Genomic DNA, 15,950 nt, shown 5'->3' with positions numbered 1-15,950 from the left:
TACAAGTCAGGATTATGCACAAATTATTTACACACTAAAATATCAACAGGAAATTGTTATAAAAAAGACTGAAAAGGAAATGTAACTTTTTTTTGTTGAAATCACTTTTTATTCGGTATTTTTAACAAACAGGAACAAAATATCTACAAAAATCCAGTATGAATTGGTGTACTGTTAAGAAAAATGTGTATTACATTTAACTTTGTTTTTCAAAGTAATTAAGTAATTGTCTATTTTAAACAATGTGTTACAAAAGCCTCCAACATTTCTAAAAACACTAACTTTGTATTCATGTTTTCTAAGAAGGCAACAGTTAGTAATTACTTGTCAGTTTTAAGAAGTTCGGGTTGGCACAGTTTTTGGTAGGATTTGATATTTATTAAAGCTAACGTTAAACAACGTTCTTTACATCTGTTCTCTAAACTCATGCACCTAAACAGAGCTGAGTGAATAGTTTGTGGTTCCAAAGAAATATTACAAAAAAAAAGCTATCTAAACCAACCGGGTCCTTGGTAAAAATTGTATTTCTCTCACTCGGAAAATGAATCAACTGTTATTAACCCAATTTTTTAAAAATTTGGTAAGTTATATTTCACCAGCTACACCCAGACCAATTACTGCCAAACCTGTAAGGGTCAAGCAATCACTTCAACAGAACCTGGCCCGCATCATGAAGTAAACTGAAATATATAAAAAAGCAACTCATCCTGTCCTGATCCAAACAGATTCAAGAACAAACATGAAACAAAGTCACTGACATCTAACTGGATTAAAATGGTTAAAAAGGCATTCAAAGCGCTGAGAAACAGTGAATGAATTCAAACGGAAAACAACCCAGAACGCCTATAGCTTTGCAAGAAAAACTGGGGAAAATGGCCTCCGTGGGAGAGCTCGAGTGCTGAAAACACTCCTGATGTTTACCAAAAATCCTCACGATGAGCCAAGAGAAATGTAAAAAAAAAATGCATATGAGAAAAGACAAGAATTTTATTTTAACTCTATGGAAGGTGTGTTTCCTGTTATAAAACTAGAATAAACCTAGCATCGTATCTCAGAAAGACAACATCATACCAACAGTCAAACACGGCGGAGGTAGTGTGATGATCTGGGCACGTTTAATTGTATAATTGATTAATTCTGCTCACCAAAATTCCTTCCCAACAAGATAAAAGACGCGTTTCCACATTTTTGCAAACATATGACGGAAGCTGCTAGGTTTACGGTTTCGATACTTTTTTTACTTAAGGCCTGGTAGGTTTTGATAGCTGTATTCCCTGATGAATACAATAATCATTTGAAAACTACATTTTGTATGTACTGAGGTTTTCTTTGTCTCATATTAACACTTATTAGGTGAACTGAAACATATTACTCACAGCATTTTATTAGGAATGATAATGACCATAATCATTTTGAAGTGTGTCAGGAACAGCTGACGGTTCCAGTCATTACATCTGTTAAAAGGCCGAATTTATGACTTTTTTTGTTTTGTTGGTATTCTTTTGGACTGCCGCATCACTAATTTACACTAATTAATTTAAATTCTGTAGTTATCTTAGTCTATAAAATTGGAAAGTTTTTTAGAACTGTTGGATTTTTCTGTGGGTTTGTTTCAGATAAGTGAAATAATTTAAAGCAATTTTAAATTTCTCTATTTGTATCTTTTTAAAGTGCAGGTGAGAAACAGAATGCCCATTTGTTAAAGACAATATGTGGGTTAATCTATGATCCATATCAAACAGATTGGATTATTCCAACAATAAAAGCGCTTCTCTGCCACAGGGGCACATCGTGACAGACCTCACTCTGACTTCAGAGCTTGTAGCACAGACTGTGGCACTCGGCTGACGTAATAATCATGGTTGCGTAGTGTCGCAAGAACCCCTGCAGAGTTCATGTGCTTTACATCTGCATTATAGCCGTAAGGGTTCCCAAACATGTCGGTGAGTTTTCCTGCAGGAGGAGAAAAAAAAACAACAGAAAAAGTCCTTAAAACTCAATTTTGTGTAAGATGAACCGTTTTTGAATGCTTAGGCTTTGAGATTATTACCTCCGACCGCATGCAGGATTGCCTCAGGAGCACATGTATCCCATTTCTTGCAGCCTGGACTGGCAAACACATAAGCAGAAGCTTTCCCTTCAATAAGCTGGATTATCTGCAAAAAGTACAGTCAGTTAGCAGGAGCTCTTACAACATAACCCACATTTACAACCTTTTACTACAGTCCCTGACAAAAGTCTTGTCACTTATCCATTTTGTAGAAACAACAGTTTATAACCTGACTTTTAATTAATCCATTGGTTTTAGAAATGGCTCATATGAAAGCTGTAACCCTCCCAAATTATGTTCGATATCCTAAAATAAGTTTGCTTCACTAAAGAAAGATTGATCACTTAATGAACACAGAAATGTCTCATTTTCACAAAATGGATAAGTGACAAGACTTTTGTCAGGGACTGTAGTAAATGGTTGTACATTTTTTTAGTTTAATGAAAGTCAGTGCTGTTTTTTCTTTGCATCGTGAGCATGAGCTTTACTTTTGAACAATCTGATCTGTTAAGCCTAACCCTCCTTTCTATAGCTTTGTCAACAGAAATGAAGTTGTTCTAACACTCGACAAACAGCTGATGTCCTGTATGTTGAATTGCAGCCCTTTAGCTCCAAATCCGCCTCACCTTGTTTCCAGCGCCCCCTACTCTGATGACTTCGTGAGGCTCCATGGCGTTCACGCAGTCGGTTACCGTCTTGTTGCTATGGGAACGGGTGGTGGTGACGACGCGCCTGTCGGCCGGAACCTCCTGCAGCTGGAACCCGAAGGCGCCCAATCCGACCATTCCCCACATCGTTCTCCCTAACGCCGCTTCTGCTCCGAGCTGGCGAGGAAGCCGTCAAAATTAATTACGGATGCGTCTTTTGAAAAAAGAAAGCCGCAGACGATTCAAAGTTTGGTTTGAACCTGGTAGTTGTAGAATGGCTGGTTGATGACGCCGGCAATTGCTCTGCCGCCATATGCGATACCGATGAGCACTGTGACATTATCCAGGAGCCCTGAGCCCAGAAAGAAGAAAAAACGTTAACTGTGAATAAGCTATACTGCCGCCCGTTCTCTCACTGGTAAATAATTCTGAAGTGGCCAAATAAAAGTGCACGGTCTACGCTGTCATACAGAGAGCTGTGCCGTGAGTCTTGTCCAGCCCTTTGTGTGGTTTCTGGACAACAGCTTGGAGATGGAGACACCTTGAGGCTGAAGGCAGCAAAGAGAGGACACGAGAGACGAAGAGAGCAGAGGAGACCAAAGAGGAGACACAAAGAATTTCCAAAAAAAAGTAAAAAACAAAGCAACTGGACTTGATTTTCCGTAGTTGAAGATGTTTTGCTTCCTCTCCAGGAAGCCTTCTCAATTCAAAAGGTCTAGAGTAATGATGAGTACCAAGCTTTATACTCCTGCCCAAAGAAAGGCCTAGTAATGGCTTAGATAACATACAAATTCAACCGAAACAGGTCCACCCCTTAGTAATGGGCGGTCGTTAAAGACATTAAACCAGAAGATTGAAACGAAACTGGTCCACTCCTCTGCTACGAGGAGTTCTCAGGGTTGTTAGTGGGAGGGAGAACCAAAAACCATCCGACACACTGGTGCACAAACCCTACTCAGCGACCAAAACTCAATGAAAGCCACGCTGAGACGGCTGAGCTTAGGTGCGGTAAGTGCGAGCTGTGGCTATCATTTTTTCTATCTGTCCGGTCGGAGTTATCTTACTGCCAGAGAGATTACATTATTAAGAAAACTGAACGGCTCAAGTTGGGAGTGCAAATGTTTATGACAACACGCTTTAAGACTAGTAAACAAAAACTCACCTTCAGTGTATTCCTTTGTGCCATCAAGAGGATCCACCCAAACAACCAGCTGAGATTCAGAGAAAACATATTCCGATTAATCATGCATACACTTTGGGAGGAAGCTGAAAGATGTATCGGTAATGAAGAAATAAGAAGACTTCATAATTTAATTGTAGTTACCTCTTCTTCTTTTATTGCTCTATATTCTTCTGGACAGCTCTTTTGAAGGATTTCCTCTGCCTGTCCTTTCTCAATCATGTCCTCCTGGACCTCCTCAAATGGAAGATCCTGCAAACAACAGGGAGTCAACAGGTGCTTTATGGTGCTGATTTCATTTGATCGGCGCCGTTTTCTAAACGGAGCTGCCCGCTCACTTACCTCCTCGCCAATGATGGTGATCTTGGGGAAACGTCTGGACAGTGAGGCACAAATGCTTTTCTGTGCGAGTCGGTCCGCGAGTGTCTGCAGGTCATTTGCTCCTGTCTGTGCAAAAGTTAAAATTCAACTTTTTTTCCCCCCTTTAATTCGTCTATTTCTGCTGAGGAAAACGTGTTCTCCAATGATCTGACTTTACAAATAAATGTAAACACGTCACACCTTTTCCACAATGCCAAGCTCTCCGCTGTGAAGCACCTTCCTGACTATGGCCCCCGCCTTTTCAGCCACTGAATAGGCGGACGCTACCAGCCGCATGAGCAAAGCAGGATTTCCAGACATCTCTTGGCAGTTGAATGCTGGCAAATGATAAGAAAACTGAGATGAGGCATACAGTATTTATGCTTGTTGTTGAAGTATTTTATTGGGAAATAAAGGAACCTTCACACACATCTTCAAAGATGATCAAACAGCAAATTAATAACAGAAACAATGGTATATAATCTACAGAACAAAACAGCATGACTCATTTAAAAATACCTGACACCTGGTGATTTGCTAACAACAAAACAATTTGATTCTGATACAACTGTTGAGTGTGCCAGCTATTTAATAGTTATTTATTTTAAATTTAATATTTACCTGCAAGCCATAGAACAATCTGTTAAAACTAATCTGCTTATTTGGATCCGTATGAGCAACATCATGCCAGAGTGAGAACAACGAAAAAAGACAAAGAAATCCATAATCAGTCCCAGTCACTGGATTTGTGCCTTTACCACTCCAGCAAATGGGTTTACTGCTGATGCACTGTTCAGACCCACTGGGACACACAGAGCAGAAATTTAACCTGAACTTTAACCAACCTGCGTCTGTGTTTCTATTCTTGTGTCTCTCTGCTCTGCCTTCTCAAACCCTGATCCGGTCCTGGCAGGTGGCCGTTCACACTGAGCCTGGTTCTGGTGGAGGATTCTTACTGTTAAAAGGGGAGTTTTCCTCTCCACTGTTGCTAAATGCATGCAAGTAAATGTCCACTGTGGCTACATGCTCATCCAAAGGAGTGAAAGGTGCAAGTCAATGACTCCATCCAACCTGCTGGGTTTCCTTAGACAGAAAACATTTGAACCAATTTGTATAAACAGAACATGACCGCATTGTTTGATAACTAGCACCAGTTGGAATGGATGTACTTGACTTGGAATCTTTCTGTATGACTGGGTTGAAATTTATATTTTTTAAGGGCCTTGAGACAACGTTTGTTGGGAATTATAAAAAATAAACCTAAGCGAACTTCTGGCACGTCAAAAAGCAAAACAAAACATTGTTCTTTGGATGCCAAGCAACAATGTAGTTAAAAATAGATCTATAACACTTTACATGAAGAGTTTTTGTGTGAGATTGACATTACACTGTCATAAACATGACATAACAGCTGTTCATGAAGAAGAATCTTTATGAGTGTCGTCATAAACTATGACACTTTTAATGCAACGTAGACATTGTTTTAAATGTCTTTGTAATGACAACTTGACATTAACCAAGAACTCATAACTCATCATAAATATGTCAACAGCTCTAATTATAAACGATTAAAATGTTATTTACATGCATGCATTAACGTTACATTGCACTTTCACATGTGATTGGTCTTAACTTTGGCTTTCATGAGACTATTTCAACTATGCCATTAATATATTACCGTACCTCAAGTAAAGTGGAACATGTGGGACTAGTTGCAAAGATGTCATTAAGTTGTACTATATCTGCCAAATGATATTTTTGATTCTGTTAATATCAAGTTGTCACAACAAAGACATTTTAAACAATGTCAACTTTGCAATAAAAGTGTCATAACACTTAACACTTAATGACAACAGTCATAAACATTCATAAAGACTCCTTCATGTTCATGGCAGGTGTTATGTCATGTTTATGACAGGTCTAATGCACACCCCTTCAAGTAAAGTGTTACCAACAGATCAATAAAGTCTGTGAATTGGACAAACATGGGCTAGTCAAACACGACATAGCTGCTCTCAATTATTTCCTTGTCCGGACAATGATCCTGTGAATTATTAATGTCCTAATAAACATTTATCTATACAACTGCTCGTTGTCTGAGTGCAACATCTGGTTCTGCCGCCGTTACATATACTTACTTTTCATAATTATTCTTAGACTATTCATGAACTAATGAAAGAAAAAAAAATACAATGATATTAATTCAATTCACTCTCCTACCTACTTAAAATTTATTAAAGACACATGTAGCCAAAAGGAAATAAAATCCACACTGTCACAAATGTACATAAATGTGACAACAATGATCCAGTTTATTAGAACAGAACCTCACTGAGCCTAATGCATGTTGATAATGTTATCTTGTTAGTATAGTTCATTAATGTGCACATACAACTGTACAGGAGCTGGTTCAACACAGCATGGCAAGTGGCTGCACAAACCCAGACAACAATCTCACTGTGATTGCGCCATCTTAACCATCTAAAGATCAAGGCTCTTTATCACCATTATGTGTTACCATAATGACATTTAGGTGAGACACCGGCTCAGAATGCACATAGAGTACACATAATATACAGAAACAAGACATAATGTGTTCACACTGAACACATATGTATATACTGTAGGTAATGTGTATGTATGACGCCCTGAGCCAAGGCATAACAGACTGGGACGTGGATGGACCTGCAAGCTCAGTTCTGTCAAGTTCTCAAGATAAGATCCATTTTTTCGTCAAAGAAAAAAAAATCTCTGCTTTAAAAAATGTTGCAAGACCTGGACGTGCAGGGTTTTTTTCCACTTCATTCCCAACGAGGGTCATGAAGGTGGACACGTTCAATTACTCCAAAACTGCTCTGACCACACAGATGTGGAACATGGTTTCCATTTATTTCTTTATGCATGTTTTATTTTGTAACTCTGAAATTAGGAATCCTGGGTTAAAAAAGTGGGTCCTGAGGCGTTGTTGATTATTATACCCGTTATTTCGATACTCTTTTGCTTCCGGCTATACATACTGAGCTCAAACTGTTTAGGATAAGCAAAACAATGATTAAATAGAATATTTAAACCGATACAGTACTTACTGGTACAAACAGATGAACAGCCGCCGTCGCCACAGTTTTACGAATGAATGTGTCAAACCTTTGACTGTAAACGAACTACAGGACTTGGTGACCAATGCGACCGCTTAACGATAACTACGTTGCACTACGAGGTACAGCCTTTAACAAGCATAACAAAAAAACATAAAAAAAATACTAGTTAAATATAACTGCTTATCTTCTAAATCTCACTGTGAGGCATTTTTTGTCAGGTGGGAGGTACGCATGAACTTGTACAGCGGTGTTTGGACAAAGGCGGAAGTGGAAAGAAATTAACGATTTTCTTCTTCCCCCTCTTGTGACGTACACGGTAAACAGCGTTATGACTCTTTACCGCCACCAACAGGTAAGAGGGGGTCAGTGAAGACAAACGACCAAAGAACGTACAGCCGTTGTACAGCTGCTTTTAAATGAAATGAAATGAAATGAAATGAAATGAAAATGAAATGAAATGAAATGAAATTTTGAAATGAAATGAAATTTATTCGAACATGAACATAATACAAATATAAAAATAAAATAGTGCACAGTAACAAGAAGTGCAAAAGAAAGAAGAGAAAATACAGATTTTTGTTTCAGTTAACATATCATGCTCAAAATTAGGTGAATAATTGAGAAATGTATTTAATTTTTTATATGTTTTTGAATATATGTTTAAATTTTTGTTATTTTTCTCTGCATATGACACACTTTTGAAGTGGTTCTCTTCATTAAAGTTGAATAGAAAACCCCATAAAGGTGAAATGCCATTCCATTTGATGATTTACTTTTAAACTATCTTCAGGAATTTTAAACGGTTATTGCTATTAGTCATTGATCTGTTTAAAACCACTTCCAGTGTGACCCCAGCGCAGATCAATACGGTGTCTCTAACATGTAAAGAGTAAATTCAAGTTCTTCTGGGAAACCCCAGGCAACAAAGGGGCCAATCAAAGCTGCAAAGTCCTGACTAAACCGCATTAAGCTGTAAAGAATTTGATGGCTTAATCCACAAATGTCCAAATACTTCCAAACTCATATTTCAAATTTTTTTTGCAACAGTTTTTGTAAACTCTGTATATGTGAGTACAAAACATGCACTTTTTATTTGATCTTTTCGTTCTATAAATCATGAATAACTACATACTTCCAATACACCAGTGGGGTAAAGAGCAGTTTTATTTTTTGCAACTGTAGTAAAGCTCATGTTGAAAATCTATAATACATCTCATATCTGAACCCGAGCACAGACTCTTTCAAGAACAGTGTGTGATCTTTGATGTTTATTCTGCAACTTTATTACAACTGGTACAGTTTAAGACATAAGATAGGCTTTATTGAGCTCACATTGGAGAACCCTCACCTCACAACAGGTGCAGCTTTGTTGAAACTACGTCGGACAAAACTCCCAGTCTGTGAAATGACTGATGAAGGATGTCGAATTATACTGTTTTCAATACATTTGAAATCAAATATTTATAACCTCTTCAAAATAAATGATTGTGACGTCATTATTTCTTCTTGACAGATAAGCAGTTATCTTATTCTTTTTAAAATCTCTACCAAATACATCACAGTAAAAACATTTAAATTTTATTTTCTAATCTCAGTAGTCTGGAAACAAACATCATTCCTCATCTTTCTGTATTTTTCAAGATTGTATACAACAGTTTAGCATTTGTGGAATACTTATTGAAGGTCCGTTATAGTCAATTCAAGTCAAATTTATTTATAAAGCACATTTAAAAACAACAGATTTTTTTTTTTACCAAAGTGCTGAACAACAAAAGGCAGAGGCTGAAATGAAAAGTACATTAAAACAAGTTAGTGTAAATCATCAGATAACCAAACGTAGAACACAGAGCAATAAAATACTATAAACAACTCACACTGGGTTAAACACCAGGGATGCTTTTAAAAGAGATTTAAAAACAGGAAGTGAAGAAGCCTGCCTAATGTTGCCTGAGTGCAAAAGATCAGAAACAGCCCAGTCTTCTTCTGGCATTAAAAATAACACGGGATTAGTATCAAATATTATTCCAAGCGACCTTTTTGTGAGTTTTGACAGAATGCAAAGATTAATCATCACCGTCTGGTTTAGCTCAGCCGCAAAACATGACAGGGCCAGCCTGGCACAAACAATCCATCCAGGACTTGTCAGGACAAGGGGAACTGATATCTGTGCAGACCCAACACACCCTGGAGAGAAACTGTGGAAATGCCAGAGAGCCACTTGCAAAAAGGAAGTAAAAGACTGTTGAGGGTTCATCAGGGTCTCAATGCTGAACAATTAACAGTCCGATTGCCAATACTATGCAAATTTGCACAAACTCAACCTGTCTTCTTTTGTAAAAACACTGTTCATATACATATTAAGGCAAAAAACCCACAAAAACAACAAAAATAATTTTTATTTTCCACCAAAGTTCTATAAATTTACAGTTAATTTCTTTACATTGAGAGCAAAGTGGAACGGAAGTCAAATTCCTTGTTTGTGTGCGCAAACTTGGAAAACAAAGCTTATTCTGATAGAAAGCCAACTGTGGCAAAAAGACATTTGGGGCAAATCGACAAAAGAAAAACCTCCAAATTATCACTGACATTCAGGAAAGATTTCGCAAAGCAAGATAATTCCCGTTTGAAAGGCAAGAAGTGAGATTTTGAAGGCCAACGTAGATAAAGGTTTTATCTACATCCACGTCTGTGCTTCCTGTGAATGAGGTTGCAGCATAAAAGGGAACAAACCGATAAGTATGCCAGCTTTAATTTTATGTGCAATACATACATAAGAAACATAACCATTATTCAAAACACCAGAGATTTTAAATTACGCCCTTTTAGTTGTGCAAATGCAAAGCACTTTATCTGTTGGCCAGAGGTCTGTAGCCCATCTCCCCCTCCAGCTGCTCTGCAGTGAGCGAGCCAAGGAGAGGCTGACAGTCCGGGTTGAAGACAGAGTAAGCACTCAATTCTCCTGGCTTTCTGGGTTCTGGGCTGCGCAGTCCTTCGTAGAGCCAGTAGAACAGGGAGATAACGAAGAAGGGCAAGCCAAATTCCAGCTCAATAAAGAGACCCAGCAGAACCAGCCACAGCAGCACTTTGAGCAGCATAACGTTGGAGACGACCAGCTGTCTAGAAGCAAACCATCTTCCCAGCGGACCGTCTAGCAGCCAGTCTCTGCAGTCCTGCGGGTCACATGACAAGAGGGTCAGCAGCTCTAAAGGTCATAAAATACATTTTCTGTAGCTGGCTGACAACGTTGTAGAAAAACATTTTTATGCACAATATATGTTTTTCCTCATCAAAACTAAAATGATCTGTTATTTGTTTCCCCTATTCAATTAGGAGTGAAGATATAATATATAAATAATATACATTTTTAATACATGTAATTTAGTTAAACTGGATGATCTACTGCAGTTAAATATGTCTCCAATCTGCAGTAAGCTGTCAAGAAGCATTAATATAATATTGATGCATAATTTAAGCTATTGTAAATTCTTTTTCATTACGCTTTAAATTTAAGTGCAGTTAATAAATATCTATATTTAGCTGAGAGTTGGATTACGTTTATTCAAATACCACGATGAGCATTATTTTAAGAGTTTACACATACACTGCTCTGCTTTCATACCCTTGATGTTTTTCTTATGAAGTCCCATTGCAGCTAATAAATGTTCTAGACCCAGGGTCTGCAACCTTTACAGTCCAGAGACATTATTACCCTCAGTTAAGCCAAATAAAACTTCTATAGAGCCAAAAATGTTACATAAATCATTTGAAAAAAAGATTCATTATATATATATTTTTTTTTTTTTTTTTTTTTTTTTAGAAATATCCACTGTTGGAATAATATCTGTCGTTTTTAAAGAACTGTTTTATTTCCATTTTTAGGATTTAGAACACAGAAAAACATAACTTCTCTGGCAAAAAGAGGATGGAAACATTTTCTTCTACTGGATGTTGATATGTGTGGAAAAATATGTAATAAAAAAAGCACATAGCTTTAAAAGTTATAAGAAAATGCATCTTAAAAAATATCCCTGGCACTTTTAGAGTAATTATTGTTTAATTCAACGCAACACTTTCATTTGTTATTATATTTAAAAAATATTTGATTCTTTAGCAATTTTAGCCAATTATTAAAAAAAGCCATTGTGAAAGTTGAAAAGTTTGCAGGTTGTAGACCCCCGTTATAGAACAACACAAAGTAGCTTGAATGTGTAAAGGGCATAATTGTTAAGAGCAAGGAAAGGGGAGGCCTGAGAATCTGTGGTGAGATTTGAAGTACATTTTTACAGAACCTCTCCATCCAATCTGATTGAGCTTAGGCTAACTTCCAAAGAAGAAAAAGCAGAAATGCCAGTCACTAGATGCGCATCGCTAGCAGGAAAAAAGCCCAAATGAAACACAAAGGTGGTTCTACAAAATAGTGACTCGGGTGTGTTGACTGCAAGTGCACGCCACACTTTTCAGATTTATATAAATAAAAACTATGAAAACTATTTAGAATTGCCCTTCCACTTTAGCATTATGCACTAATTTGTGCTTGTGTTTCACAGAGAAAAGAGGAAAACATCGACATCTGTAGTCGTGACACGTAAAAATGGGAAAAACGTTAAAGCGGTATGAACTTTTATAAAGCGCTACAGCAAAAAATAAATAAAAAAACAAGACTGAGACGATGACATGCAATTCATAGAAGTTAATGTTTTATGTATTCAACACATTTCCTGGGTTTAGAGATTTAAAATATATAAATTTTAAGTCTATCTTCATTGTAGCAGATTATATACATCTTTAAATATTTTTAGTAATTTTATATTTTATATCCATATTCAAAATAATAATATTGGATCAGCAGAAATCCTTACACATAACGTGAATAATCTATTACCGTATAAATCGGGTTGAGTCACCCCATTTAAAAGCCCCATTTGAACAATTCCCATTCAAATCTAATTAACCTGTGCTAATTCTAAGTCTGAACGGCGCAGTGACCCCTTACCCTGTTATGAGAGCTGCTGGTGGCACTTTGATTGCTTTCTGGCTCCTCTGGCTGTTGGCGGCTGTCAGATCTAACATCAGGCTCTCCTTCTCCGTCTTCCCTGGGCTGGGGAGCAGCAGGTCCGCACTTCTTCATCCCTTTTTCCGCCAGCCGTCGAGCTCGGAAGTCTGCGAGCTTCTGCTCCATAGATGCGTAAACGCCGACTTCAACCTGGAGAAGCAGCTCCAGCTCCAGCTCCGCAAGCAAAGACGAATGCCTTTCTTGTCTGTTTAGCTAAAATAATAATAATAATAAATACCAGTTTGTACGCGGTGATGTCTTTCACGACTTTAGGGACTTGCTTTTTAGTAGAAATCTCACCAGCTTCCTAGCTTATCGAGGCATGTTTACGTATTACGTTTACATCTGCCATAAACAAGGAGGTCCTGTCGCCAACTGTCGTAAAGCGGTGGTTCGTGTCAATTTACGGTGTTTCCTCAGGGTTTGTTCGATGCTAGCTTTCGGCTTTGGTGTCTTCATCAGTGGTGAGAACATTAACGTTACATGTTTTATGTTCTATACTTATTTTATCTTGTGAACACGTATTTCGTCGCTTTCTGTTGCCGTTGCTTAGGAAACTGTTAGAGGAGTTACTATTAACACCTGGAAATGATGTCGATTCACTAAAGCACAGCTCACACTTCTCTTCATCTATTACCTTTTAACGTGTTTTGACATGTTATTTGTACGTTACTCTCGTTTTTGTTTTGTTTTTACTACGAGAAGCTACATCTAGCCCCAATGTATGCCGCCAGTTCAGGACAGAGACGGAATAACTGGAATAACCCGGTTGTTATTGTGTAAATAGTATGTTTCTTTTTCTTTCTCCACGGCAGACATCATGGCCTCGGCTCCAGCACAACAACCCACCCTGACTGTTGAACAGACCAGAGGTGAGAGGGACGTGTTCCTCCTCCTTGTTTTACTTCTTCTCCCTACCTAAGTAAACAGAATGGCTCAAACGAGTCTAGATAAGCACTGACAACTCAGTTTAGTCATCCATCCTGCCCACCCAAGTCTCCTAATTATTTAAATTTAATGAACTTAACCAATCATCAGGCTATTAAGCACAGAGAGTTACATTTTTAAAATCTACAAATAAAAAGATGATCAAGCCGAATAAGAACAATGAGGTCATTATGTTCGCTCAGCCTAGGGTCTCTCAGTACGCATGCCTTCGTTCTGTCCAGGCGGTCTGGTTTCTATGATCTGTAACCTTGTATTTTGCTTATTGATTGCTTGAGGTAGGTCTAAAATAGGCAGGTATACAAAAAAATGGGTGGATAGTTTAAATGCTGCTGACTTTTTCGGATCTTTTACTCGTGGCACGTGTCTACAGAGTCACGCTTCCTGCATTTCTTTGCTCCTTCTCGTGAAATGGTTGAGACATAGCCAGTCCATCTGAATACTATTGGACCTATAGTTTTTTCTTTTACCATTTCCCAAATCATGGAAGAAGCAGTCGGCTTGATGCCATGCATTTGTTCATTTTCCATACCCTAATCCTTGTAGAGAGTAGCTGGACAAGTAGCAGGGTAGACCCAGTGTTGGAAGCCTACCCCTTACAGGGCAACACAAGCCCCTTTTAGGTCATATTTCCATCATAAACATCCAACTTACCAAGATTTATGTTTTTTTTCTTTCATTTACATCATACTAGCAAGACCACATGGTTATGTATGCCTTCAAACCATGCACGAGAGATCAAAGCTAAAGGCGTGGCATGCATAAAATGTGTTTCGAGCACTCCCATTATTCCCACCTGGCTGAGCTTTGCATCACGATTCTCATGCAGGGTTGTTCAAATGCATTCAGTGCTTCAAACATGAGCAAAAACAGCTGGCGCTTTATTTATTCACACTTTTTTTTTTTTTATCCTTACATCTCATGGTAGCTCTATTACTACCCACCAAAGTGGCTCGGAGACATAACTGAAGTATCTGAAAGAGACGTCCATGCATGCATACAATCAGACCAAACAGCAACGTTAGGGTGGCTAATTAACCTAGCATACAGGTTTTTTCTCCCCATAATACACATCAAAACAATCCCCTAGTTCTAACCTTGGTATGTCCTTAACTGGACCAGTCTGCAACTGTAGATTAATCTGATCATTTCTGAAGACGCAGAAATCCAAATTAACCCTAGAAGCTTGAGATTGAGGGTGAACTTAAAAAAAAAGTCATAAATTGCCAACTGCAAACTAGTTATTGATCTAGATGTTTATGAAGGTAATTTCTATTTCCAACAACTTGCCAAACAACCTCAGATGCTTGTTTTGTTCTGCAGTGGTGTTGAGTGAGGTGATCCAGGCCTTTTCTGTACCGGAGAACGCCGCGCGAATGGAGGAGGCTCGGGAGAGTGCCTGTAATGACATGGGAAAGATGCTGCAGCTGGTGCTTCCCGTGGCCACCCAGATTCAACAGGAAGTGATCAAAGCGTATGGATTCAACAATGAGGGAGAAGGTAAAAATCTATAAAATGCTCAACACTTCCTTTAAAACTTTAAGCGGTTTTATCAGTTTTGTGTTTAATTTCTTTGAGGTGAATTTTTACCCAGATTATAATAGTATGGCTTTCCAGATTCAAGTTAAGAGCTTCTGCTATTCAGTTTTAAATGAGTTGCCAGTTTTTAAATCAAGGTTGGCAACAGACTTCTTTGTGGAAATTTCCTTTTTTCTTGGACTTGTGAACCGTTTTTCCCTTTCTGGTTGTCAAAATTTCAAACAAAACAAGTGACTGTTCTAAAGTTGCTGAAAAATAACTCCAATTATTAGCCTTGTAGAGGAAATATTTGTAAATAAAATATTGAAATAAATGCATCTATTACTAAACATATCTTCAATGTAAAAAGGAATGCTCACATTGCCCTGCTAAAGTTGGACAAAAATGTGTTGCAGAGGGGAGATTTGTTTGAATGGACGTAACTCACGCCAGTCTGCTGCCTCCCTCACAGGCGTCCTGAAATTTGCCCGACTGGTGAAGATGTATGAAACCCAGGACCCTGAAATTGCCGCCATGTCCGCAAAACTGAAGTCTCTCCTCCTGCCGCCACTGTCAACGCCACCTATAGGAGGCGCCATTCCAGCTTCATAGAATCTATTCTTGAAGAGGTCAAATGCAAGAATGCTTTCCTTTCATTACTTCACATCGCTGTATCTCATATTTAAAGGTCCTGTTTTTGTTGTGAAGTTTTAATTTTATACCACTAATTTTTTTTAAATATTTGGTTTCATCCAAAGCATTCTTGCAAATCGAATTATTTGCCTTTTATTTATTTGTTACATTCAAAACTACAACCACTTTATTCCACTGAAACATTTACTTTATTGCCATCTTTTTAATGTAATTTTATAAACTGTACGATGTTTTTGTTATATTGTAAAATTAAATGTTTTCTCTGTATCTGTGCATTATTTACACAAAGTGCGGGGGAAAACAGCTATGAGATTGATACTTTATTTCTACATTAAGTCTTTAAATCATAATCACATTTTAAAAACGGTTACATTTACATTTATACATTTCATCAGACAGTTTCAGGAGCGTTTATGGCAAAACTACGGTTTTCCAGGATAAAAAT

General features: G+C 37.9%; 3 protein-coding genes across 4 annotated transcripts; 1 reads left to right on the top strand and 2 right to left on the bottom strand.

The window, feature by feature from the left end:
* Positions 1-84: 84 nt before the first annotated feature.
* On the bottom strand, positions 85-7,613 carry bpnt1 (bisphosphate nucleotidase 1). 2 transcript variants are annotated; one of them, XM_012880663.3, is made up of 10 exons: positions 7,324-7,613; positions 4,439-4,575; positions 4,220-4,324; positions 4,022-4,129; positions 3,860-3,908; positions 3,168-3,245; positions 2,958-3,049; positions 2,677-2,874; positions 2,051-2,156; positions 85-1,953 (listed from the first exon to the last, which is right to left on the bottom strand). In XM_012880663.3, exons 2-10 carry the CDS (start codon positions 4,556-4,558, stop codon positions 1,802-1,804), a joined length of 1,008 nt encoding a protein of 335 aa, XP_012736117.2. In that variant the 5' UTR covers positions 4,559-4,575; positions 7,324-7,613; the 3' UTR covers positions 85-1,801. The 2 variants fall into 2 exon arrangements, with proteins under 2 accessions (XP_012736117.2, XP_012736118.2); XM_012880664.3 differs by lacking the exon at positions 3,168-3,245 and having other exon boundaries at positions 7,324-7,612.
* An 868-nt stretch (positions 7,614-8,481) lies between these two features.
* saysd1 (SAYSVFN motif domain containing 1) lies at positions 8,482-12,556 on the bottom strand. The gene is made up of 2 exons (XM_012880667.3): positions 12,329-12,556; positions 8,482-10,505 (listed from the first exon to the last, which is right to left on the bottom strand). Exons 1-2 carry the CDS (start codon positions 12,512-12,514, stop codon positions 10,182-10,184), a joined length of 510 nt encoding a protein of 169 aa, XP_012736121.2. The 5' UTR covers positions 12,515-12,556; the 3' UTR covers positions 8,482-10,181.
* A 151-nt stretch (positions 12,557-12,707) lies between these two features.
* On the top strand, positions 12,708-15,772 carry grcc10 (gene rich cluster, C10 gene). Its single transcript, XM_012880665.3, has 4 exons — positions 12,708-12,852; positions 13,204-13,260; positions 14,657-14,833; positions 15,324-15,772. Exons 1-4 carry the CDS (start codon positions 12,711-12,713, stop codon positions 15,461-15,463), a joined length of 516 nt encoding a protein of 171 aa, XP_012736119.1. The 5' UTR covers positions 12,708-12,710; the 3' UTR covers positions 15,464-15,772.
* The last annotated feature ends 178 nt before the right edge of the window (positions 15,773-15,950 follow it).

Source organism: Fundulus heteroclitus, chromosome 15, assembly GCF_011125445.2.
Source record: "Fundulus heteroclitus isolate FHET01 chromosome 15, MU-UCD_Fhet_4.1, whole genome shotgun sequence".
NCBI lineage: Eukaryota > Metazoa > Chordata > Actinopteri > Cyprinodontiformes > Fundulidae > Fundulus > Fundulus heteroclitus.
Note: the sequence above shows the minus strand (reverse complement) of the source record. Positions and strands in the feature narration are given on the sequence as shown.